We start from the raw sequence: 26,065 nt of genomic DNA on the forward strand, positions 1-26,065 counted from the left end.
AGAAAATTATATATACGAAACAGTCATCAAATATAAAGTGAATAGCTTAAGTGAAGCTAAATCTCCTCAAAGTCTTTCACTGTGCATCCAGGATAAGGGGCGCCTGCATATCATTTGGCTGATGACTGTTTTGGTCATATAATGAGCAATTCAACTTGCTTCCAATGGTTCTAGTTTAGGGAGTGCATGCGTACAGTATTAATGGTATCTATATTAAAATATCTCTTTTCTTTTAGCTGAAAAGCTCAGTTCAGGTAATGTTTTCTGGTGGACTGCATAGTATGACCAAAAACAAAAAAGTTTGAAAAGTTTGAGGGAGATTTCGGAATTAGTCCTTTGGTGTGGATGTCAGATATTGGTACGCTTTCTTGATCAGTGTTGCTCTTGGCAGCATTCCCCCTGGGACTTGAAGAAGTTTTGACAGGGTGATTATTGTATGTCAATGGCAGATCTCAGATCTCTGGCAGTTTGATGGTAAACACGCTTGTAGCAAGTTCATCGTTCCTCACAAGATACGCCATGTATTTTTAATGTTGTTTGTGGGATAGGCAGATGTCAGTGTGCACGCGAGCATGTCTGAGTGCGTGTCACTCTCCAGATGGTTGTTCACCTGGAGGCACCGTAGCCAGGTCTCCACTATTATAGAGACAGACATCCGCACCCACATACACATCGCATTCTGAGGTCTTCTGATGTGATGCCCCTGGGCCCCCTCATCACCTGTGGGAGATGTGGAGCAGCAGGGAGCAGAAGAGCAATGCAGGCTGGAGGAGCGCAACAACGATCAAAGGGAAACTCATTTACAGGTGCTGAGCGTGATGTTGTGAAGTAGGATCAAGCCGCTTATCTCACTCACGCACCCTCTCAATAATCTAGTTCATCAGTCACCCACTTGCTCATCTAGTCAGTCACCCACTCACCTGTTCACTCAGTCAATCAGTCACTCATTTACTTGCTTACAGGTGCTTCACTTGCTCACATTGTAACAACACAAACAAGCAATTCAATAAAGCAATCAGGGAAGGTGACTCACTAAGTGTCAAAAAAAAAAAAAAAAAAAAGCAGCCCAGGTCTACTACAAGCGATTCGTTTTATCATTTGTTGATGTGAAGCAGCTCGCTGAAGTTGAAGTTTGTGAGCGTTATCCATCAGCCAGCTGAGTAGCAGCCTTGTAATCAAGGCCGGCTAGGCGATTGTGGCATGCACATGCACACTTCCAGTACACGTGTCAGACGGACTAAATGTGTGTGTAGAGAATTTAGATAGAGAAGCTGTTAGCGAGAACTGCTGGATAGAAAGCCTAAAGAAATCTAGAGAGCAAATTCCAGTGACACTGTCAGAATTGTTAGAGGGAAATTGTGCCACCTAGAATAACAAGGAGAAAGGACGGAGCGGGAGAGTAACGAGTAGCAGAGTGGAGTTAGAGAGAAAGAAAATGAAATGTTTGTGCAGGAAATCAATCAAATTTGAGGCAAGGTGTAGAGAGCAGGGTGAATCTGGAGACAGGGTGACAGATGGATGGGGAGAGGTGGCATGAAAGATGAAGGGAGGGCATCAAGGCATCATAACAAGGGTAATAATCTTTTCACCGCTCTCTGTGACCGTTTGCCCTCTCCTGTACTGCGCTAAAGCCCCAACTTGACAGGTATTAATCCTCAGCACTAACCTCATCAATACAGAGCTGCTACAGAATATGCCCCACAGTAGTGTGTGTGTTATTTTCGTACATGTACCTTTTCTGCATCAAACTCAACAGTGACATAGACGATTAAAAATTACTGACTGCGGTGTGGATGTGTATGTGGAAGTGCATTATCTCCTGCCCACCATATGTATCTCGCATACAGCGGAGTGATTGACAGGAGGAGTTGGTTCTGAAGCCTGCAGGGAGGGATTATTATGACTAGTTTATTTACAAGGTCATCTCCTCTAACCACGTCTGCTGTCCCCACCAGGCTCACATTATAGCGCCACCAGAATTCACAAGACTACAGGACGTCTTCGGATGTGATTTTGTTTGTTTGATTTTGACTCAAAAGCTATGAGGCAAAGATGAAGGAGCTGGTTAAGCTGTTGCATTCACAATTGTGGTGCACTTCAAACATCCCACAATTCATTGTTTTGAGTGGGAGAATGACAGTAATTGTCTTTTCATAGCCTGTGGATGGAGTAAGATGGAGAGATAATCTCTCTCAAGTTCAGTTTACCCACTTTTGTCATTTACTGTGATGAAGACAAATGACACTTTGAGAGACAGACACGCCCACAGGCATTTGTGCAACTTTCTTATACAATAAAGAAACTTTTGAGTAAGTCTGACCTGTTTTATGAGCATATTGGACTCAAAAGATTTTAAATCAAGAAGGGAAACCTTAAAATGATGGTGGAAGCACAATCTTGACAACAGGAGAACAATTGAAGTCTGGCTACAGTAACAAAGCACTTTACAGCAACAGTTTAACCAGCGGATGGGGGGGGGGGGGGGGGGGGGGGGGTCGTTCAGAAGTTGGAAATTATTTTAGTTTAATACATTTTTCATGTTGTTTTAGACCATTATACTTACTATGTTTGCAAAAGACACCACTTAAGAGCCCGTTCATTTTTCTAAATAACATGTTTGAGATGATAGGTAGATAGATTACCTTAACTTGGACAAGAACAATAAAAATGTTCAATTTGTACCAATTTGTGGAGTAAAACTGGATAATAAATAATAACAATTGTTGATATATATATATATATATATATATATATATTTTTTTTTTTTTTTTTTTTTTTTTCAGTCACAAAATTATCCTGTTACCTTAAATTAACTGTAGGTTAATAGTATTAGTGTAGTATACATTATAGTACCAAAGGACGGTTTTAACTGCATTCTTTATATGAATAAAGGCTTTGACTGTCAGGTTTTATTACCAGGGTTGAACTATTAAACTAGATTCAAACAGTAACTTAACCGTCTATCTAACTATTAAGTCAACTGAATGTGACTGAGTCAACTTGTAGAACTCAGCTACAGGTAACCTGTTGTTTAGTTTCAGTCCAGAGTCCAGATCTCAGTCTAACCCCCTTGGCTTAAGTAATGTTTGGAGCACCTTGTTGAATCTAGGCCACAAAGAATTCATGCTAACCTGACATAAACAGAACCCTTTATGTTATTTTTACATTTATTCTGACTGATATGTTGTCTAAATGCTTTGTATTCAGCTTGGAGTGCTCCTCAGAATCTCTTCAGCGTTGCACCTAAGCCTTTCTGAGGTAGGGAAAAGCGTGTAACTTGTGCATGTTTACAAGAAGACTTCACACTGTTTATAATTCTGAATCCACTGGGCAGAATCAGGGTGGCCTAGGATCGCTTCGGGCTTTGGATACAGTTACACTTTGTAGAGTGACATCAGGCTTCTCTGATTTCTGTCGCTATGTGTGTGTTTGTGAGCGTGTGTTTTACTGCACCGCCACACGAGCAGACAAAATGACTGACAGCCAGAAGCAACTGTTCTTAGTCTGAAATCCTCTGTGTGTGTGTGTGTGTGTGTGTGTGTGTGTGTGTGTGTGTGTGTGTGTGTGTGTGTGTGTGTGTGTGTGTGTGTGTGTGTGTGTGTGTGTGCGCGTGCGTACAGTACTTACATGCAGATAATTACTGATAGCTTTACAGTCTGTCACCACCGGGCTTAAAGACGAGATGCTGTGTTTTTCCAGATGTTGTCAGTTTTTCAGCCTTTGCACTTCGTCAGAGATAATGAGTCATTTACATTCCAGTCATTTCTTGATGCGAAACATCGACAACACGGGGTGGGGGTTATGAATAAAAACGCTACCTTGAGCATAAGTGTCTTATTTACATCAGTACAAATGCTTTAGCAGTCTCTTGTTTTTTAGATGCTCAAGGCAAGGATGGTTAGATTGCCAGAGATACTCCCCTTGGATAATAATTCCTCTCAATTTACCTAAGACCTCATTAGGTGTGTGTGGGTGAATGTGATATTACAGTACGCATTGTTACTGTATGTACTGCACATATCTTGTGTGTACATTATGGAAATAATGGCTGTTATTATTTAATAGTTTAAGAGAAATACCAGTCACACCAGTCTGACTTCACAATCTATGTGATCAAAATACCAGACAAAGTCGATACAGAAAGATGCCAGATTGGTGACTCCTTGATAATGATTACCGGGTTGATGGCAGCCGTGCCAGAGGCCTATTACTTTCTTTTTGCAACCAAACAACTAACAGTCACACAGACATGCAGACGCTCAAGAATGGGCTTTGGAAACGCCAATGAGTCAGAAAACATGTGTACAAGTGTTGCCTGTCCCTTTGGTGCATGCTTTAGTTTGTTTTAACTAGGTTCAAGTAGAAAAGCATAGCTGCCTCTTTGAAGTGTTTCCCCCTGTGCACCACACCAGAAAAGGAGTCTTTAAAAATAGGCTGTCTGTTCAATTTGAATAGAGTAGAGGCCTTGGAAGAGCATATGTTTGCAAATAGTTTGCATCTAATTTATTGCTGCTTGAAAACAATTTTTAGAATGGGAAATGACTGCCTCGTTTATTTTTTCTGTTTTTAAAATCAGAATAGCTCTTTCGCTGAATTAGCCTTTAAAGGGTCAAATTATTGTTTAAACTTAGTGCTTTACTCGTCTGTGTGGCATATCATTTGCTGTTTTCTGTGGCAGAAAAGTGCTCTCTCTAACTAAATTTCAAATTTATTTAAACGGTCTCCGCTGTTATTGGAGTAAGTGTTTGAATTGCTCATTGCTCATGTTGTTCCCTGTTTCTTTAAATGTATTCTTGAGCACTTACAACTCCCTGACAGTGATGCATGAAGCAACAAAGTCTGCCCTTGTACATTCATCTGTGTATCAAATTTATGTAAAAGATTCTCAAGTCGTTGCGGTGCAGTGTTTGGTGTGCATGTTGCCAGCGGACTACAGGTGTCCTCACGAGAACTATGAACACCTTTTGAAAGGAAATGTGGCCACAGTGCAAAGAACATACAGTGTGTTTTATCAGCATCAGGGTCACATTTCTATATTCATGACAAAGTATGGCAAATCCATTATTAGTATTATCAGTATATGTCATTCCTCTTTCTATCCCACTACTGTGAGACTAATCATGAGTGATGTTTCATGTTCGTGGGAAGGGTTTTGGGAAGGAGGTGGAATGATGTGAAGAGGAAATTACACCTGTAAGTCACCAGCTAGAAATGCATAAAGTGGCACATGTTGTATACAGTGGACCCATATTATACAAATGCATCTAAATATCAGCACAACGGCCCTAAGTTCCCCATTGCAATACTTTAAACCAGTTTGAAAAGAGTTATATTTAACAGATACTTGTACAAAGCAGGGATATATTATTGTATTTTTTGTGAACGTAAGGTGTACTGTTCATTTAATTGCTTTCTGTTATGCAGGCTGTAAGTGTCTTTCTCTCTCTCCCTCTCTCTGTGTGTCTGTCTTTCGGCAGCTCTCCTGAGGGCATGTGCTGATGGAGCTGCCAATCACCTCTACAACATTACTGCTGGAGACAGTGAAAGGTGAGCCCGTCTTGTGTTCACGTTTGCATTCGTGTTTTCGCACATATGTCATCCTCCCCTCACGTGGTGGTATGGTTCACGTTTGGGGGAAAGATGAGACCCACAAAGAGCTGGGTAAAGTGTGATGTTTATTGATGCTGTTTATTCAATAGCATTGTGTTTGTTTTTGACCAAAAAAAAAAGTGGCTACATCAGTAATGTACTGTGTGTGTGTGTGTGTGTGTGTGTGTGTGTGTGTGTGTGTGTGTGTGTGTGTATGTGTGTTTGTTCACTCTGTTTATGTATTAGGATTGTGTGTGTTTCTGTCAAAAAACGGTATGTGTGCATTCTGCAACCATATTTTTTTTTCCTGTGGCTAATGGAGGGCTGCTGTCAGGATAGAGATGGATCTGGGCTTTACTGGGTCCCTGAAGTGTTGAGGCTTTCGCATTAACACCCTGAGTGTGACCCCAGATGTGCATTTTGCAAGGGTGTGAATGTGATGTTTCCTAATGTTTCCTGTGACTTGGTCTGTCTGTGTGCATGTTCTTGCAGTTCTGTTGCTGTATCAACCGTTTTAATTTGTAGAGGACGTTTTTGCAGAATGACGTCATTTACACTTTTTCAGAGTGTGGACACTTATTCGAGTTCTTGAGTTTAGAACTGGAGTTCACAGCTGAAATCCTTGACCCAGGTCAAACCAAACCAATTATTGTAATGCCTGTACTTCAGCAGCTTCTTAAAGTGTCAAAAGTTAAGTTTGAATAAACAAAGAAAATGAGTAGTTTGGACTCCATTGTGTAATCAAGAGGATTAAGACAAGACAAAGTAAAACATCGAGACTGCTGATGAACATAATTGTGTCCTGACCACAGCAGTAGTTATAAAGTGGTATTTAAAAAAAAAAGGCAAAACAACAATATGATACTTGTCATTTTAGTACTGCATCACAAAATTAATCATGATCACTATCGTGAACAGGAGGAGGTAGAAGGATTTAATTACACACTGCAGTGGAGACTGTATAATTAGCTTAGGCTTCTATATGTGCGTTATCCTGTATGGAAAAGACTAGAACTAGGATTAGAGTTAATTTTTAGTGGAGTATGCAAGTAGTGAAAGTTTTTGTTCAAGATGAAGTTAGGCTAAGGTGCTCAGTAACATAGCAAAATAGACATACAGATGTCAAGTGCTTTCCCTGGCTTCGAACATTTTTCATTGTATTTTCAACATAAAACTAGTCATGTGTCTCAGTCTCAGAGTGTGAGTTTGAGCACATGGTCCGCAGAGGCATCGCTCATACTTCTGCCTGTTTCTGTGACACTGTAGATTCATCTTCTGACCCTGCAGTCTGAGCGTTGTCAGCAGCCTGCACAGTTAAGCTGACAGTCAGACCTCCCTTTTAGCCCTCCCAACCCGAACAGCATATGTCCTGAAAAGTTATACATTTCACTGGAACGGCTGAGACTGGGAAAAATAAAAAAACTTGCAAAGAAGAGGTGGATCGGAGAGAGTGTTTAAGGGAGGGGATGTGTAAATCAATCACCTGCAAGTTAAGATGTATTTAACCTAACATTACCATAACTAATGGACTACAGATAGGAAGAGGAGAGAAGAGGGAGATGTGAGCAATAAATCAAAGCCAAATTTGATGAGCAGCATTTGCGGTGTCAGATCTGAGAGAGGTGCACAAGAAGAGGAAGACAAAAGAAAAGATGGAGATAAAACCAGATCATTTGATAAATATCTGGAAACCAAGATAGTTAGGTAGGTTAGATAGGGAATTGAGCAGCGTTGTGCCTGTGGGCCTGTGCATGTTATTCATTTGCCGGTTTCTGTGTATGTGTGTGGGTTTAAATTTGGGGCTTTCGTGTGTCCCTAAATTTAGCACAAGTGAAACCGTTCCTGTGATAATTATTCCAACCCAGACCAGAAATCAGAGTTTAAGACTTAAGTTCAAAATGTCAAAACTGCCGTATTTAGTTCCTATTGCGTACATGCAGATGAAATGCCTGCTGAGAGATCCCAAATCTCAACTGTAGCTTATACAACAACAGACTCATGAAAAGATCAGCCCCCACCCTCAACTCCCCCCACACACAAAACTCCGGCAAATAATTCCGACAAATTGTGCTGCTTCACTGCAGGGGGAACACGTCGGCTTTTAAGATCCACGTTTGAAAAGGGAAGCCATCAAAAGTGCTGCACAGTGTGTGCGCTGTCATCACTTTGACCATATTCACTGCAGTTGTGGTGGTTAAGATGTAAGTGATGTCAGATCTGTGGAGAAAATCAAAGCATTTCAGTTGACTTCTGCAAAGCTATGTCTGTGGTGGTGTTTTGGAGGCCAGACCTAAATTGAAATATGTAGCATTTTCTTTGAAATGCAAATTATGTGAGGCCCTTTTTAAAAAAGTAATGGCCTTAGTACAGTAAGTCGAGTGACATTTGTGTGGATTTGTCCACGTTTGCCTGCGACTGTGTATTTCCATCAGGAAATAATGAGCCTAGGAAGGTTTCTGGTTAGCCTCAGCAGTCTTCTGGTCTGCCACAAGATCAAAGTGGGCGGACGTCCTTCCACCCAAAAGAAAGGTGCCATGTAATTTTCCGTCAAAACAGCCTTAATGGTAGTCATTAGGCATGAAGAGAGGAGGGAGTTTGCCTGGCTAAGGCTTTCTGCCTCTCTTAATGACTCAAGTGACAATGAGTCAACTTCACTGTAAGGGGTGTGGAAGACAAAGAGGACACACACTCGCTCAGACCTTTTCATTTGGGAACACTTATGTATTTTTTGACATGGATGTGAAGGTGATTAGTATGTAGTGATTTCTTTGTGATCCAAAGTAATAACTCCTGAGGGAGACACTAAAAGTAACCTTAACCTTACTTTTAGAATTTCTACCTTGCTGTGTGCACTATGGATGTTACTGCCCTCTGTTACCTCGAGCAAGACACTGTGCGTACACTGTATGTGGCTGCCCACTGCTCCCCGCAGGGAGATGGGTTAAATGCAGAGGACAGATTTCATTGTAACATGTACATGTGACATATGAAAGGCTTCTTCTTCATCTTCTTACTTCCATCACAGATAGTTTTGTAGGTCACTTGAGGAATGTTTACAGCTTGCCATGCACTTATTCCTGTGCTGGTTTATAATCACTCAGCTGCCTTTAATGCAGTGATTTGACTAACAAAATGATCTGTTTTTATATACTTGAGTATTTTTTTCTGATGTTAAAATGAATGTTGAAAACATTCTCACACCATACAACTTTGATTGTGTGTTAGCAGCTTTTACTCTTTCAGTTCCCTCCAAAAGTATTAAAAAAGCAAGGTCAATTCATTCATATTTGCTGTACACTGAATATATTCATGATTAAGATCAAAGGATGAATAGAGACCAAACTTCAGAATTTCAGCTTTTATTCTCTGCTATTAACATCCCTGAACAACTTAGAACCTAGCTTTTGTATCACTGGAAGTCTAAGTGAGCTGACAGGTGTTTCTTGTTACCCAGGTGTGACCTGTAAATTCTCTAAATGTGTTGTGTTGTGTTGTATTTCCTCTTACTTCCTTGACCTCTAAATTCATTCTATTGCCATCAGCAGGAGTTATATCATCAGGTAAGATTGGCGAGCCTGTTCCAGAAGCAACCACTCAAGCCCAGGTCGTGATACTACAATCACTATGCTTCTCAAATGAGCTTTTATGCTCTGTTCATCACACGTTTCTTTCCTCCTCCACAGTTTAGCCTTTCCCTCAGAGGTTAATATTTGTCTCATCATTCGATAAAATTTAGTTCCAGAGCATCTTGGTACTTCTCTGCAAATCCCAACTTCCTGATTATTACTCTGCAGTGTTTGCATCTTGTGTAAGTCCTTTATATTTCTGGTCATGAAATCTTACTTTGTAAGTAAAAACAGCTTTATCTGACTGTCTGTCATTACATTCATTCCATCAATATCTTTCGCTTTAGGCAGGTAAAGGCACGCACTGTATATACTATATAAAAATGCTTTTGTCTACCACATCAGCTAAGAGAAAGACTGATACATACTGATACTGTATGTTGCTATTTGAGATACTTTTACAAAAACATTTAGCCGTTTTGAAATCTATAAAAATCACAATACGAGCCATTAGGCGCTCTGGTGTAATCGAATTCACACAACTTGGAAACTGTTCAGCTGCTAGGGTATCGAGAATTGTGTGACCTAAAAACAGGGTCACAGGCCAGCAGTTAAGATGATTACACTGCAAATTAAACTGGGCAGGGGGTTTGGGAGGCTCATGGAACAGCTGATGACTGGTAACTAACAGCTCGTTCCTCCTAATTCCCTTCAGTGCTGTTTGCTTCTTTCATTTCACACTCAACGTGAATCAAATCAATTTGCTGGATGATTTTATAATAGTATGGTGTTTAATTCATGATTTATTTGTGACTTCTCTTGTGGTAGATGAGTGGTGAGGTGTTTATTATTGTATTAGGTTTGTTGGAAATAACTTCACTTTTTATTCTGTGGTAATTATTTATTACTTTTCATTATTGTATTATGTTTTGTCAAGACTCCCACAGCCAAACTAGTTTTCATCTGTTTCATAGCTGAGTTTTGTTTTGTTTTTTTCTTTCTTATAGTTGCTAGGCTCCTACTTCAGGTGGAATTTGTATAGACTGATTGAAAGTTTCACTCTGTGTCTGTTATTATGAATTGGAAATTGACATGCTGAGTTGAATTAATGAGCACGGGGAACTCGGCCTTCCCTTTTAACATTAAGGCTTTGTTTTGACATACAGCAGATGTGTTGAACTGTCATTAGTTTTTGTTAAGTTCATTGTATTAGAATTTTAACAATTAAGCCTAATTAAAATAGTAATTATCTCTCTTTCCCTCCCACTCTCTTAAGTACACGTAATAGCCCTTGAAGTAGCACTGAGAGTTAATAAACTTGGTGTGCTTGGTTTGGAGGTAAGAGGTGTGTGGATTTATGACAATGTCTGTGTATTAGTCTAAGTGCCTACAGGCATCTAGGTGATTAACTTTGGGATTAGCTACATTTGGATCACACACATAACGATCTTGCTTTCCCTATGATACATCCAACGAACATGTTGTTATCAATTGATTCAATACAGATGTGAACAAGAAGCTCATACTCTTTAATTGCACATTTGCTAATTAGACTCATTCTTGCAGTGGGATAATTAGACCTCTATTTGTGCTGATTGGTTGTTTCTCATGTGTACCTTTGCTGCCGAGCTGCATGATTGTCAAGCAAGACGCATATAAACCACACAGCCAAATAAATAAATAAATAAGGAAGTAAGTAAGAAAAGAAAATAGCTTATTCACCAGTGCTGTCTAAAATAACCCTGATGATCATTACAAATATACTACTATGTTATTCTTGTGTTAAATTCCAATCTTCTCCCCCAAGAGGTTTTCCATCATTAGGCTGCATTTGCTCTTTGCTTCTGAGAACAGTTATTATTCGCATGACCACAGGAGGTTGCATTTATACAAATGACCGACCCTGTTGTTTTTCTGATGAGGATGGTCTCTTACAAACATGCAAAGTCAACCAAAAATCCCTAACACACACACGCACAAAGGTTAGCAGGTGATATCTAGGTAAAAAATGAGAGAGATCAGAGATCGCATATCAGCACACACAGTCATACGAGTCGCAGAACTGAAAGTGTCAAGGTGCTTTTCTCCATTTGTTTATGTATTTGGGTCGTTAATGATGTCATCCAAAATAATTCCTTCACCCCTTCACTGACTTTCCTCCTCTGATTGGGAGATGAGAAGTATGAGAGGAGTAATCAGGGCCACATCTCGTCAAGTGATGAAAAGAGGACGAAAAGGAGAGGTGTGTTTGTCATGCTGTGATTCAAGAAAAGATGAAAGCCATGAGGGAGCGAGAGGAAATCAACAAAACAACATTTTGTTCTAATTAAGTGTTCATATGGCAGGATGCTGTCTTGCTTATTTAGAGCAAAACAAAGACAGAAATAGAGACGTATAACAGATAAGAATATATAGGGAAACATTTGTTAATGAGTTGGTTAGATAGGAAGACTTTGCCTTAATTACTTAGAAAAGTAAGATTGCAGAGCGGATATGAGATGAGATTTGAAAAAAAAGGTGTAAAGTAGAAAGCTACATGGGAGGGAGAAGTGTGGGCTGGCCGGGAGAAGAGAAAAAAAAACAGAGGAAGATGCAGAGAGAAAAAAAATGCACACGCAGGCTGATAGACAAACACACACACACATACACACACATGCAGAGGTCACCCAGCCAGCCCTGCCTCCCAGTACTCGGACAAACTGGCGGTAAAATGCTCTATTTCCTATCCAAATTAAAGTGTCAGTTAATATTAATGTGGAAGTGAAGACTGTCAGGCCCACAACACGCAGACACGCAGACAGCATTTATGCTCGCGCACGCCGCCACAAAGCCAGCATCTCGAGCCTCGTCTGGTCACTTACTATCAGCCGATGGAGTCGTGCACACGCGGGTCACAGAGGGATGCGCACGTTTGCGCATGTTTGCGTGAAAAGCTCTGATAAGGCCCAGTGTCACATGTCTTCCCGCCTGTCACATGAAGGTTATTTCTGAATGGAGATGTAATTGTGGCGTCCTCTATTATAAGAAGGGGACAAATGTGCCTGTCCCGTGTGTACAGGTGTGCCCATGTGTGTGCGTGTTGCACTTTTTGTGTGTGTATGTTCTGCCGTACCTCAATCACAATTTTTTTTTTTTTTTTGTCTGTCTCAGGTGCTGTTGTTGATTGTCTTTGTGCATGCCTGCGCTAGGAATGTGCGTTTGTGGCCCATAATTGCTTGTTCTGTTTGTCTTGCTGTATCTTGTTGGGGTAAATGGGAACACGGGGGGAGGGAGGGAGGGAATAATCCTTCTGTATCTCTTTCTTCAACCGACCGGAACATTGCTCTCGCCTCTTGCTGGGAAGCGCGCACACATAAACAAACCTACACAAACACACTACCCAACCAACCATGAAATCGTAATGTCAGACCTGTTAATACCTCTAGATAGCACCAACTGCATCCCTTCATGGTCCCGCTCCTTACACAGAGACACACACATAAATAGAATAAACAGAGAGCTATCTGTCTCTCTCTGACAGGAATGTTCCACTCAGTAGTGGCTGCTAGATTTTGGGCTGTTTTCATTGATATCAGCAACACACTTGGTTAATTCCCCACACCCTGGGAATGCAGGTTGCCTCAAACCACAGCTGTATTTGAATTAATGAAATGCATAGGGAAATTCCTATTTACAATCCTGTAACCCTGTATGCACATATATTCCCACACCTCCTGCCCAGTTGTTTTTGCAGTTGTAATCCTCTTAATTGCATGTATTACCATCACATTTATGCTAGGTTTAGGAAGTTACCGACTAACGTTCTGTGTTGGTTCATGTTGTGATCACTGTGCCCGTTTTTTGGTAGAGGTTGTTCTTAGCGATGCTAGTCGCACACCAAATGAAAACAGGATATAATGAATTCATTTTTATGCCAATTAATTACATTTTAATTATTTTACCCCATTTCATAACACATAATACTGTTATGCACTTCCTAAAATGATGCACCCATCACTTTGCAGAGTACAGTGGTCTTGCTTAAGCAAACAGTTAGCTTTCAAACTGATAATTGGCAGCAGCAGTCCAGGTTCATTTGCATCTGCCAGCACAAAAAAATATTAGAAGTAACCCACATTAATTTCATGCATTCTAAGTGAAAAAATGCTACGCTCTGAAAATGCTTGTGCACACGGCTGGAATTCAATTTTACATTTTAATTATTTAAAAAGTGCTGAAAATTGGATTGAAAAACTATTTTTAAACTTTTTTTTTTTTTAAATGATTGTTTATACAAATGCTGTGCAATACAGTCAATTCCTATTACCCGACGCATTACATTTGTAACCTGTCTGCATCTACTAGCAAGAAAAACGCACATGCACGTTTTGTATGCATGGGGCATAAAATCATGTGCTACTTTTTCTAAAAAAGAAATCGCATATTTGACCATCTCTTCAAAACTGCTCGGGTATTGAAATTCAGCTGTCAGCGATGTTTGGACAAGAGTGAATGTATATTTTACATTAAATATTAAATAATGTAGTGTGCTGCTTCTAAACCCAATCATCAGTTCACATAAGGAAAGCGATTTGCAAAATATACGCATCATTATTATTGTTATTTGTGTTGCACCAATTGAGCACACAGATGAAAATATTAAATCAAACTAATACACAGCTCCAATGGAGAATCTAGTCAATCACCAGCTACTAGGTAATGGAACATCAGGTACATCATGCCCTGTCTGTTTGTGTGTCTGAGAAAGAGTGGGGCACATTGACAGACAACAGTCTGTTAATTACACTTCTGCTGGGTTTTCCTGACATAGGAGGAAATTTGCTTCCACTCCCCATGTAGATCAGAAATGCTTGTTTAATGCTGCCATGTATCGTTATGCGTGTGTGTGTGTGTGTGTGTGTGTGTGTGTGTGTGTGTGAATGCTCCTTTCCATCAATCTACAATCTATCTATCTATCTTTGCAGTCAGCCCTGCGTGTGTGTGTGTGTGTGTGTGTGTGTGTGTGTGTGTGTGTGTGTGTGTGTGTGTGTGTGTGTGTGACAGGGCCAGGGCTCAGTGCCACAGAGAAATCACCCTGTCAGTCTCCATGTCTCTTCGTCTTCCCCCGGCGGCATCACTCCTCTCCCTCGCTGCACAGATCAAAGAGCTGACACATGCCCCGATGTCCTCTCCCTCTCCTTCTCTCTTCTATCTCTGTCTCTCTGTCTTTCTTGCAATCTTAACCCTCTCCCTCTGTCACTCACCCTCTTTTTCTATCCTTACATCCAGGTTTCTCCCCGACTATATCAGTGGGGATTTTGACTCCATTACTGCTGAGGTCAAAGCTTTCTATGCAGACAAGGTGAGTGAAGAAACAACTTGCATACACTGTCAGACCTACAGGTGCTCACAGACACACACGCACACAGACAAAAAGCAATAAGAGACAATGAGGACTAAATATTGGCAGTTAAAAGAAGGAGTTGGTGTTAAATTTGGAAAAGCTGTAGTTCTGTGAGTTTTGACGCAAATACATACAACTTGAGAAGTCACGTGTTCTCCCAACATTACACTTTGTGCTGTGCCTGCATTCGCAAGACTAAACCTTCAGCAACTCAACGTGAGATCAGCTATCAACTCAGCTTGAGTTTGAGAAAACATTTTTCTTTCAGGATGTGAGTGGTGTCACAGGGTTACAGAGCTGAGATCACGCTTCCTAAGTGGATAAGTGATTATCCAAAGTCGACTGGGCATAAACGCCTCTCATGTTTGAGACTCTCCAGTAGTTTCCCCTGCAGTGACAAGAACATGAAGTCTAAAGCGTCAAAGTCTAACATCACTTCAAGTGTCACTGTGTTGCGAGGTGCAAACACTACCTCACAAGGTGGTCAGAGCCACGTTTTACAGATATCAGGATTTTTCATAATTACAACGAAACGTTGTAATTGCTCAAATTTGAGCCTCTCGGGCTATTAATAGCCTAAAGAGCAGCCACGATCTTAAATTACCTGTCTTTTAACTGTAACATAAAAAATAATGCACAGCCAGATAAAAGCCCTAGCCTCTCCCTTAACCACAGCTACAGATAATTTCAATTAAATTATTTTAAAGTACCCTTACAAATGTAAAGCCTTGCACAAAGAGCTGAAAGAAGAACATCTTTGATATCTACACAGCTTTTAAACATACAACCTACTGTATGTAGAGATACAGAATTATGCAATATTAATGGATCACTCACAAGCAAAAAGCCTTCTAAGATGTCGGTGTTGGAAAGAAAATGTAAAACTTCAATCTCCAATTTAATGCACAGATCCATCATTTTGTAACTAAACACAATAAAACACCAAACGTTAATATTTTATACAAAATTGTAGGGACTGGCACATCGGTGAATTAAAAAATATAATATAGACAAAAAAGACACATTCTACTGGCTGTAATATACAAAGGTGTGAAAAGGAAAGACTCTAATGTGCTTATTTAAGATGCAGTTTAATATTATACGGATGTTATTTCTACTAAGGCATACATACAGTAACTATAAGCCAGTGCTATCCAAGAGTTTTCTTATAGCTTCATAATCTGCCTCCCTAGCTGTGCAGGAGAATTGTTCACAACTGAACTATCCAAGGTCATAAAAATAAAATGGAAATTCTTCTATGAAGTGGTTTTTCCATTGTTTATAACAAGCAAAATGTCAAACCAGAACACGCGGAGAGAGGTAAAACTTGATTCAATAAATAATAAATACAGGGTAAGATGTCACATAAACACACGCGTGCGTTAGAGGAAAGACAATGCAGCGTGCCTGTGCTGTATCACCTGTTTTACTGTGATCACACCCTAACTGATACACACTGTCAACCTTTTTTACATGCACACGATCACACACATCCATGCCTGACACAGAGATATGGCTTGTTTTCAGCTGTGACACACTCCTTCTTCTCAGGGTTTTCCTTCTCTCTGTAGCTGTCTGTAATATTAGTATTTTCTCACAAATATTACACAGCCTGCCTAAAAAATGAGCAGTGCCTTTTCTTTTTTTTCCTTGAGAGGGAACAGACTGTTGTGGTAATGCTTTAGGAGCAGAACAATGGAAAAGTTACAGGCGTTCCTTCAGAGATTTGTCGGAAACGGTGAATAATTCTGCATAAATGGAAGCGGGAGAACAGAGGAGCATCTGCAAGGGAGGGAGAGAGAAAAGTGGAGGCAGAGATTGAGGGTAGAGGGTGGGGGGGTGGATCGGATCAAACGACGCAGCGAGCGAGTTTGTGTGAACTGTCTGCACTGTGTGTGTGCGCGAGTGAGTGAAATAGGGAAGTTGGTGTGTTTTAGGAGGAAAGAGACAGTGTGTGGAGAAAGAAAGAGACAAGGAGAGAAAGCTAGGGCACGGTTGTTTACCTGGATGCTGTAGTGTAGTTTAGGGCCACTGACTGGAACTTCTACATTATTCAGCAACACAGCCCTCAGACAGCCAGACAACACTAAAACACTGATTTATACTGCTTTCCATCTTTCTATTTTTTCTCCTTCTTTTTTTTTTTTTTTTTGCACTTTGTTATCCCACTCTCCCTTATCTCTTGCCTCGGTTTTTGTTTTTCTATCTGTGAATGTGCACATCTATCTGATCGTTGTTCTGTTACCTGTGCGTGTTTCCCATTTTTCTTTACTGACTGTTTGTAGGGGTGTAAGCTGATAGAAACAGCTGACCAGGACCTAACAGACTTTACCAAGTGCCTTGCAATCATGGTGGAGGAGATTCAGAAACAAGAGTTAAAGGTAAACACTGCGCACCACACACACTGTGAGGGTTTCATTCTCACTAAGGAATAGTTTAGCATTTCTGGAAATATGCTTATTTCCTTTCTTACCATGGGTTATATGAGGAAATTAAGAATACTGGGTTTGGTTATATTGTCATAAAGAATGAAAGCAGGGGGAAACAGAAAGCCTGCACCAAAATGAACAAAATCTGCCAACCAGCACAGCTAAACCTCACGTTATATGTCATTTCTATAATCCCTATGTAAACTGAAGTGAAAAATGACAGTGGTGCACCTGACAATTTCTTGGCTGGGAGCAGTGACTTCCTATTGTGGCCACAACTAGGACAAATTTAATGTGCCCTTCACAGATTCAACTTTATTGTCATTTATTGTTGAGCTGTACTCTGCGCCTGTAAAATGATCATATGTGAAATGAAAAAAAATTGTTTTTGTCACGATGCTTTCAAAGCCTGAAGCATTTCCTAACAACCTGATATCCAAAACTCCAAAAATAAGCTGCCAGCCTGAGCGAAGCCCCGTGTCCAGCCAGCTGCTGCAGAGCCAGACACACACGATGATCTGATCCAGAGATTGACTCAGATTTCCATTCGGACTCTCAAAATGTCAACTGAATTGCACACAAAGTACATCACACAAGAAATGGAAGCATGACATATAAGTACAACTGTATGTTTTGAATCCCCAGCGTTTTCAACATAGTGGATGTGTGTAGTGTCATAGAAATCTAGACTAGAGCTCTATTTTGTTCATTATTAGACATTTTGAGCAGCTTGCTGAGTGTTCGTCTTCTAATCACTGCCGAGTGCCCCAATCACTTCACATCTCTAAGCTGATGAAAGAACATGGCGAAGATGCTGACTGACACACAAACATGCACTGCGCCTCATATACTCACATGTTGCCACGTTGTTAGTGTCAGGCTTTAAGAGAAGATATTTGTTTAGTTCTTTTCCTTCCCTTTCATTGGGCCTTTTCACTCAGGCTGACTAATATTTACTCTGCTTTTGAACGGGTGCTGTTTGTCTGTCTGCCTGCTAAAGATAGGAGCCTGGCAATCGGTGTTTGACACTCTTCAATTGCTCATGATGCCTTTTTTTTTTTGGTCTTCTTCGTCACTTTGTGACTATGTGTCGGTTATATTAAAGCCAAACTTTTCTAATGATTTCATATCGTGCCGTGTCATTTTCTCTGCTGCTCACCTTCTCTAATTTCCATCCTCTTAGTGTGTTTAAATAAATTAAATACATGGATGAAATAATAACAGGGTGATTTACAGATTATCCAGCATTGTGCTCAGTAGTATGTTTGGGCTATTTAAGATTCATCATATTAGCCCCTGGATGTTTTCTTCCACACAGCTTAGCGCTCGATTTAGAGAATTTATCTCTCATTGTGTTGGGTGCAATCCCAAAGAATGGTATCAGAGGATTATGGTGGGTGGAGGAGTACGCGCTCGTTTGTGTGTGTGTGTTCATATATATACCTCTGTATGTGTGTTTATGCCTCAGTGTGTGTTCACTGAAAAATGTGCCTGTGTGTAACTGTATTGTGCATATGTTTGTGAAAGGCCACAGTACTTGTTTACATCTGTTTGTGTAAGTACTTGTTGAACCGCGTGCATGCATGTGTGTATCCCAGCATCTGGTGTGTGTGCTGGTCTGTTTGTCTTCCCGCAGCCCTGTCCTAGTTAGCTTCTCTCCTTGCTTCACTGTTGCAGGCATAAGCAGCACCACTGTTTTCATTCTCGTCTCTCTTTCTCTGGGTACCTGTTCATCATCCCCGGTAAATGGGCATGACTTTTTTGGTTGCTCTCCATGCCCCAGTTGCTCGGTCTTGTTCCCCCAGCCAATCAGGAGATAGCACGGCTAGCTATGTTGAGGCAGCTTGTTAAAAAAATGTTTCATTCAGTCATAAGATTCTCCTCAGCCTCCTTTGGGTTTGTTTTTAGTAAACAAACATGAAACAGGAAAACCTAAGGAATTAGTTTGATTTATAGAGTGAGCACAACAGAAGTGTTGATGGAAAGCAGAGGAGTGAGCATCAGAGGTTGAAACGCCCAGTTTTATTTTTCTCTTTTCATCGCTTCTTGTTCTCTCTTCACTCTCTTTACTTAATTCAAGATTTTATGTTCTCCAGTTCTTCTTACATGTTGGGAATTTGACATGATACTCTCCACTGATAATGCCCACCCATGGTTGTGGTGGTTGCATCTTTGGTTCTGGACTAAGATTTTATTCTTGGGAAGCAATAACAAAGACAGGAAGAACATCAGAGATTAATTTGGACAGAGCCAAACCTTATTGTATATAGTGTGAGAGATCCTACTTAAAAAAAATTGAGAATGGCATGAAAAGAGGGACACTCGCTAAAGTACTACAGTATTGTCCCATATAGTTTATACCTCTGAACCATACATTAGTAGAGTCCAGTCTGTTAAACTGTAGATCATCACACTGGCTGACATGGTTTTAGTGTCGTGCATGCCAGCACTACTTACTAGCTGTCCCATACAGCTGTACATGAATTTGTGACCAATTATTATTATTTGTTCTTGTTGTTCTTGTTGTTATCAGTGCAGGTCCTTGGGGCTGAGAGTCACAGATATAGGAAAGCTCTGTGAGGCAGACTAATACATTGGTGGTGCCTTGACTTCGACTACAAATATTTCCTCTCTCACCATCTCCCTCTCTTATACAGGAGAGGTTGTTTACATTTTTTACAGTTTAGGCGATGCCTCTGCATGTGGGGGCGTCAGCCAGATGTTGAAATAACCTCGGTTTGAGCACTCCGTTTGGTTTTAACTCTCTATCTCCTGAGGCAGGGACTTAGTTACGATACATTCAGTTCGGTAAATAGTCTGTTCTTCGTATGTAAGGAGCACAAGCACAAGATTGATCTAAGCTCTCTGACCTGTTGGGAAAATGTCAGACATCTCCGAGTAATGGCAGGTTCCTTTACAGTAATGGAAAATGGAAATGCATTTTAGAGAAACACTGCAGGAGTTCTTTGTGCTGTCCTGCACAGTCTTAGATTAATTCGCTGACTTCTGCACAGAAAAGAAAAGAGTTGCATCTGTTAGTGTAGTAAATGAATGTAGCCTGGCTGATCAGCAACTGTAATGGAAAGATAAATTGCCAAAAAGAAGAAGAAGAAGCCTGTACATGATGGTCTGCTACTCCCCTGATGTTAAGCTGCATTCCAAGCAATAATCAGCAATGGTAATAGAATATTACTTTACCTCTTACATCCTGTTTGTTTATTTGCAGTATGTGTTTGAAGCAGAAACGTCGAAGCGAGTGTGACTGATGGTGTTTGGTTTGTTTTCCATGCTGGTGTAACTGTCAGTCCATCAGCCTGTGACAGCACCTCTGCCCTCCCAACTCAGTTGGGTTTTAAGGCTGTCAGCAGTGGTGCCTGACTGCTCGGAGACTTTGTATAAGGATGTAACTGCTGAGAGCTGTAAATATTGTGCTTAAGTGAACTGCTGGCTCAAAGTTAAGAAGAACCTTCTTTTTGCTCTGAGGTTGCAGGAAATGGTATTAGTTTCAGTAATCCACTCACTGGAGTTCACTTGATTTGCTGTTAATGTGCTCGTCTCTTTTTTATTTTATTTTATTTTATTTTTATTTAACTTTTCTTTGGGGGTGGCATTTAGCTCAGTTGGTAGAGCAGTCATCGATAAACCCCAGGGTTACTGGGGTGTCCTAGTGTCCTTGTCGAGGTGTCCTTCGGTTCAAGTGAAATAAGTTCATTTGAAGAGTTTTTTAAGGAGAGGGGGTGGCAAAACTGAATGCTCGCTTTGCCATTTTAGTGTGAAAAAGAGGAACTATGAGCTGAAGAATGTCACTTGATCGCAAAGCATTCTTTGTAAGACTGATTAAATACAATAGAACCATGCCAAGAAGAGCCTTATAATCCTAAACTAAAGTCTATGAATGCTCAACGACGGCCACTCAGCTTTGGCATACAATTCACAATGATGTGTTAGAACACTACAACCCCTGATAGACTGTAATTAAACATTCAACACGTTTGGATAAGGCACTCATGCATGGCACATAACCATACTCAAGAAAGGTAAAAATATATGAGACACTGACGAACTCTGAGAGAGAAAGCAGGATTTCTTACAATAATAAAACCCGAGCTTTACCCTTAATTTGCGGACCAAGTTAGCAATAAATGCCTTGAAAGAAAGCTCCTGATTAAGCAAAAAACCCAAATATTTATTACAGAAAACTAATTGCATCCACTCTCCTTGGGCAGTTGTTTTCAGTGTTCAGCGATAAGGGTTCTATGATAGCTTGTATGTAAAAATACCATGACTGGGGGTCTAGCTTATCTGGACCAGCTGCCTTTCTGGTATGCAGATTCTGGTATAATCAACACTATGAACCTCATGAATAGACATGGGGGTAAAGGTAAAAGTAGTCTGTCAGATGTGACAAAGCGGCTGGTTAGTCTAGTGGTAAGATCAGGCAAGACCTCCTTACTCTTACCCTGCCTACCCTTGTAAGTCGCTTTGGATAAAAGCGTCTGCCAAAATAACTTAATGTAAGTGTAATTGACTAAGAAGTTAGGAAGCTCATTTCTTGTTAAAGAGTATGAGGTGGATTTCACTATGTTCCAGAACTTTTTTGGATCGTTCAAATTCTTTGTCATTTCAGATGTAAAACTCTGACTTGGCTTTCTTTATTAAAGAAGTACATTTATTTCACAGCTGCACAGGGATTATAATACACTTTTACTTTAAATGTACGCAATGGTGTATGTTGGAGAATGTCAACAGGATCTTAAAAAGTACTGCCATGTCAATTCTACAGTGTCTAAATGTGACACCCTGCACTACTCAAAACGGGACAATTCAATGAAAAAAAAATGCTCAAGTGTTTGGGGTGTCTTCTGAACAAGATACGAGCAACTTCCTGACAAACCCTATATCAGTGTACTTATGTGGGGCATTAGTCATAATCAAATCAAGTAGGAATTATTTTGTTTGATATTTAATATAAAGCCAAGTAGGACTTTAATTAATTGGCTAAGATTTAAAGAATCACAGAGAGATTTCAGGCTTTCTGAAGATTAGGAATACCAATCGAGATTCAGGTCACCCTTTTACGATAAGTTCATTAGAATTTAACCTGGCAACATATTCATGCAGTGAGGTGTGAGCCTCACTGCAAGCTGCCGGGGGTCTAAAGAAGCAGGATTAATTACAAGATATTGATCTGATCCTGATGTCAAGTTTTAGAATAAGCATTTCAATTTGTTTTGCAATGGATACAGAGAATAGGGAGAAAACATGAAATGTATTTTTTACATATATGGCCTCACACCACCTTTGGTATGGAGATCACAACGGGTTGGGATGGACAGAGTAGGATAAAGCAATTCCGTCTAACAACCGATTTTGACATGGACTCATCATCATTTGCATATGAAAAGTTATTAAGAGAGGTTTCATTGAGTATAAAACAATTTCTCAGAATAGAAGTACAAATTAAGCAAAGCAAATTAATATAATTTCGATTATTTAAAGCTAGTCAACAATGGGACAGCTTTATAGTAAAATTCAGCAGAAAACGAGGTGCAGGAAAATGCACTGGAGAGACCCACAATATTGGCAAAAAGATCCAGTGGACCAGATCGAAAATACAAGGAACAAAATGAGAAAGACATTCATTATTGTTTTTTTATTGAATAATTTTTAATGAGCTGACAATGATGTAAGGTCGACAAGTAAAGGCTCGCACGGAGCCAGACACTTTGCCAGCACTTTGGGAGGCCAGCAGTTCTGCATAAAGAAGCCTGGTATAGCTGTAGGACCTCCGGCTAACAGATAAACGAGGTACTCATCAGTCCACAGATCAGCTAACAGCCCAAGCAGCTTACCACAGCAGGATAATCCAACAGATAGTGCCCTCACAGCCCCGCAGCTCCGTAGGAAAACAGTACACTGACTGTCACACCCTGGTCAACAGCCAGCAGATCAGCTAGCAGCCAATAGCACTGCAGTTTGTCCAACAGTACTCAACGGCCCACCATGAAAGGGTGATCCATTTGCCAGTACCCACCATCAAGCCATCCACCCGGTGATAAGAGCAAGTAAAGCAGGACAACAACTCAGCCAGGGACGGCAATAAAGGAACGACTGTAATCATTATCCATATTATTTCAGCCGTAGTTCAGAGGGGATCACAAGCTGGTCAAGCTCGGACGACAGGTTCACGTCGTCATACAGAAAGAGTGGAAAGTATGTAAGCTGTATTGTTTACCTGTATTGTTTTCTTTTGTTTGTGTCAATGAAACCAGGTAAAACTGAATAAAACAGGTCTGATAGAAACTAAAACAGACTCGGCCAGAGAGTAAACAAAGACTAAGACTTGTGCTCCTGTCATCTTGGATCTTGATTTAATTGGCTATCTCCAATGTAATGGCCTGAATGTATTCTTTGTTCTATGACTGTTTACTGGTCGTCCATGTTGTTCCTTTGCCTCTTTGCTGTATCCTTGCTTTTTCTTTCATTTCAAGATTCCATCTCCCAATGGCTTTTGTTGTTGTCCTTGTTTGTTTCTTCATAATATAATAAAGTGGCAATATTTTTGTTATTGCAAGTAAAATAACTAATAAGAGATTTGTCTGTCTCTCAGTAATTCCCCAGTCTGTCTCTGGCTTTCAAGTTCATTAGTTCCAACTGAAGATGTAAGACTGGGAACCCAATATATACTTCCAGTTTTGAAAAGACAAAGTAATTTCCAAAAACAGCTGGACACTGTCATTTTTCAGCTACGGATTTGTTTTGTTCATGAATATTTGTGGCACCAGGACAATGTGTGTGGTGTACTCTACTACTCCAGTGCTCATGGCACTGTAATAAACGACCAAACCACCCACTGAAACACTTTCGCTTGGACACCAACAGGAATAAGCTTTATCATGTTTTGAGCACACAGATAATACTTTAACTATAGTGTTAGTGCACTATGAATTCATCAGTGGTGCTTGAAAATAAGAAAAATATAGAATATCACCAGATTTGTGCTGTAATGTCTACAAGGAGCATATGTACGTTGTTGTATATATTTATATGTCTGTTAGTTCCAATATGTCAAAACAACAACTTAACAGATTTCAGTACATTTGATGGAAAGATGTTAAAAAATTGAGTCTGGTGTTTTGAGCAATCATTTCATTCAAGTTTTAATATTTCTTGATATAGGAAATAATTATATTACTAATTTACTATACTACTATAAATATTACTGCTTTGCTCAGTTATCAGTGAAAATGCGCAGCATTTGAATCCAGTTACTGAAAAGACTTCTTTTCTGCAGCCACCTCACTTTTCATATGTTGTTCACAAGTTTTCTCCTGTCACTTAAATAGACATTTTGCCAGAGAAGCAGACCACTGTATCATGGCAAGAACGCCATGTTTATGTTTTTTTGTATGTCTTATTAAAATGTGTGTCTTTTCAGGTGGATGCCATCGTGACTCTCGGCGGTCTGTCAGGACGATTTGACCAGATCATGGCATCCGTCGAGACACTCCACCACGCCCTGTCCATGACACAACTGCCCCTGTTGATCATACAGGGATGCAGCCTTGCATATCTGCTCAGACCTGTGAGTGTATTATAAACACACTGAGCTGTCACACCTACACATAGACACGTTGTCATTGCTTCTCATTTCATGTTATCCCCTATGAGCTACAGTACAAAGTCGGCTGGCTATTATTTTTCCCCAAGTATGATGAAATAACAGTTAAGAACAATATTATAACACTTCTACTGTACCTGTGAATAGTTGTTGAATCTATCCTTGAGTCTTTTTTTTAAATGTCAGTCAGTGGATTGTGGCTGTATCTGTTTTTTAAGTTGGATATGAAAACCACACACACACAGACAGATCTAAAGTCTATTTTCCCCACACTAGTCTGAAATGCTGCTCTCCTGCGCGAACATCTCCTTCTTCTTCTAATCATCCCCTTTCCACGTCCTTGTCTTCATTTTCTTTTCTCAGAAATCTTCTTTTCCTTGCTCTGCTTCCACCTTGATTGGAGTGTTGAACACTTTGTTTCTTTGTTAAGTAATCACTTCAAGAACACACACACACACACACACACACACACACACACGCACTTCTCACCTCTTATGCCGTCTCAATTTGCTGTTGTGCATGAGAGAGAGAGAGAGAGAGGAATAGACAGAGCGAAGGAGTCTCTTTTGATGCTCCCAAATTGTTTTTCCTCAATGCCAGCCACTTTCTCATGCTCCTCAGTTGATTGAGTTTACAAGTGGCCAAGCAGCCGCCATTTGGGACACACACTGCTCTTTATTTCCTCTTCTCTGTTTTTTCTCCCCTGTGCTTCTTATTTGTGAGATCTTCAAGACAAACAGCCAGCCGTCACACTTCCTGATGACACCTTGTAATACCTTAAGTAAACCTCTCTCTCATGCACTCGCTCGCCATTTCTTGTCATTATTCCAAAGGCGCATTGTCATTAACTGCTTCATACCTCGACACCTCCAATTAATCTTACTTCAGTGAGGGTAAATTAAGCTCGTTTGTCAACGCAGCTCCAATTCGCCAGCGACTGATGAACGCAGACGCCTGTACATGAAGGTGATTGCAACCTTCGAAGGTCCCAGTGCTATTTGTTCAAGTTACATGTGTAATTGAAGTGTTTACGACTTTTGACAAATATCCTCACCATCCATATTCTATACACCCAGGTCTTTGTTGCATTGTTAGCTATGGTTTTTGGTGCTACAGTCAATACACACAGAGTTGTAGCCAAACAACAAACTAAGACTAGAACTGAGCCAGTTTGTCCATATTCATTTTGTTGCCTGAAAATGTTACTGATATAGCCTCACATCTTCTTAAAACCAGAGTTGTGCCTGTTTGTTTGAGCTTTTGTTTCCCTTATGAAGTGTCAGAGTGTTATTATGCTATCTTTAGGAAAGTCTTGTGTTTTCTATAGCTGCCTCAGAGCATTGTGTAATTCTCATGTCTTTTATTAAATTATGGTTAGGGACAGTGCGAGAGCTGCAGGCTTGTTTATTCTGACTCCCTACATGAGAAGAAGATGTTTTAATCAGTCTAGGTCCCAAAGTGAAGCTGAACTTACTGA

The 26,065-nt window shown here is 40.3% G+C and overlaps 1 protein-coding gene across 5 annotated transcripts in view; it reads left to right on the plus strand.

Annotated features, from left to right (window-relative positions):
* The window catches only part of tpk1 (thiamin pyrophosphokinase 1), a 53,861-nt gene that overhangs the window by 8,513 nt on the left and 19,283 nt on the right, over positions 1-26,065 (plus strand). For all 5 annotated transcript variants that reach the window (XM_026363592.1, XM_026363597.1, XM_026363594.1 and 2 more), the window contains exons 4-7: positions 5,478-5,547; positions 14,424-14,496; positions 16,824-16,919; positions 24,406-24,552. In XM_026363592.1, coding sequence (XP_026219377.1) covers positions 5,478-5,547; positions 14,424-14,496; positions 16,824-16,919; positions 24,406-24,552 — 386 coding nt within the window. The remainder of the gene's footprint in view (positions 1-5,477; positions 5,548-14,423; positions 14,497-16,823; positions 16,920-24,405; positions 24,553-26,065) is intronic.

The sequence above is a fragment of the Anabas testudineus genome, chromosome 2, assembly GCF_900324465.2.
Source record: "Anabas testudineus chromosome 2, fAnaTes1.2, whole genome shotgun sequence".
In the NCBI taxonomy this organism is placed as follows: Eukaryota; Metazoa; Chordata; class Actinopteri; order Anabantiformes; family Anabantidae; genus Anabas; species Anabas testudineus.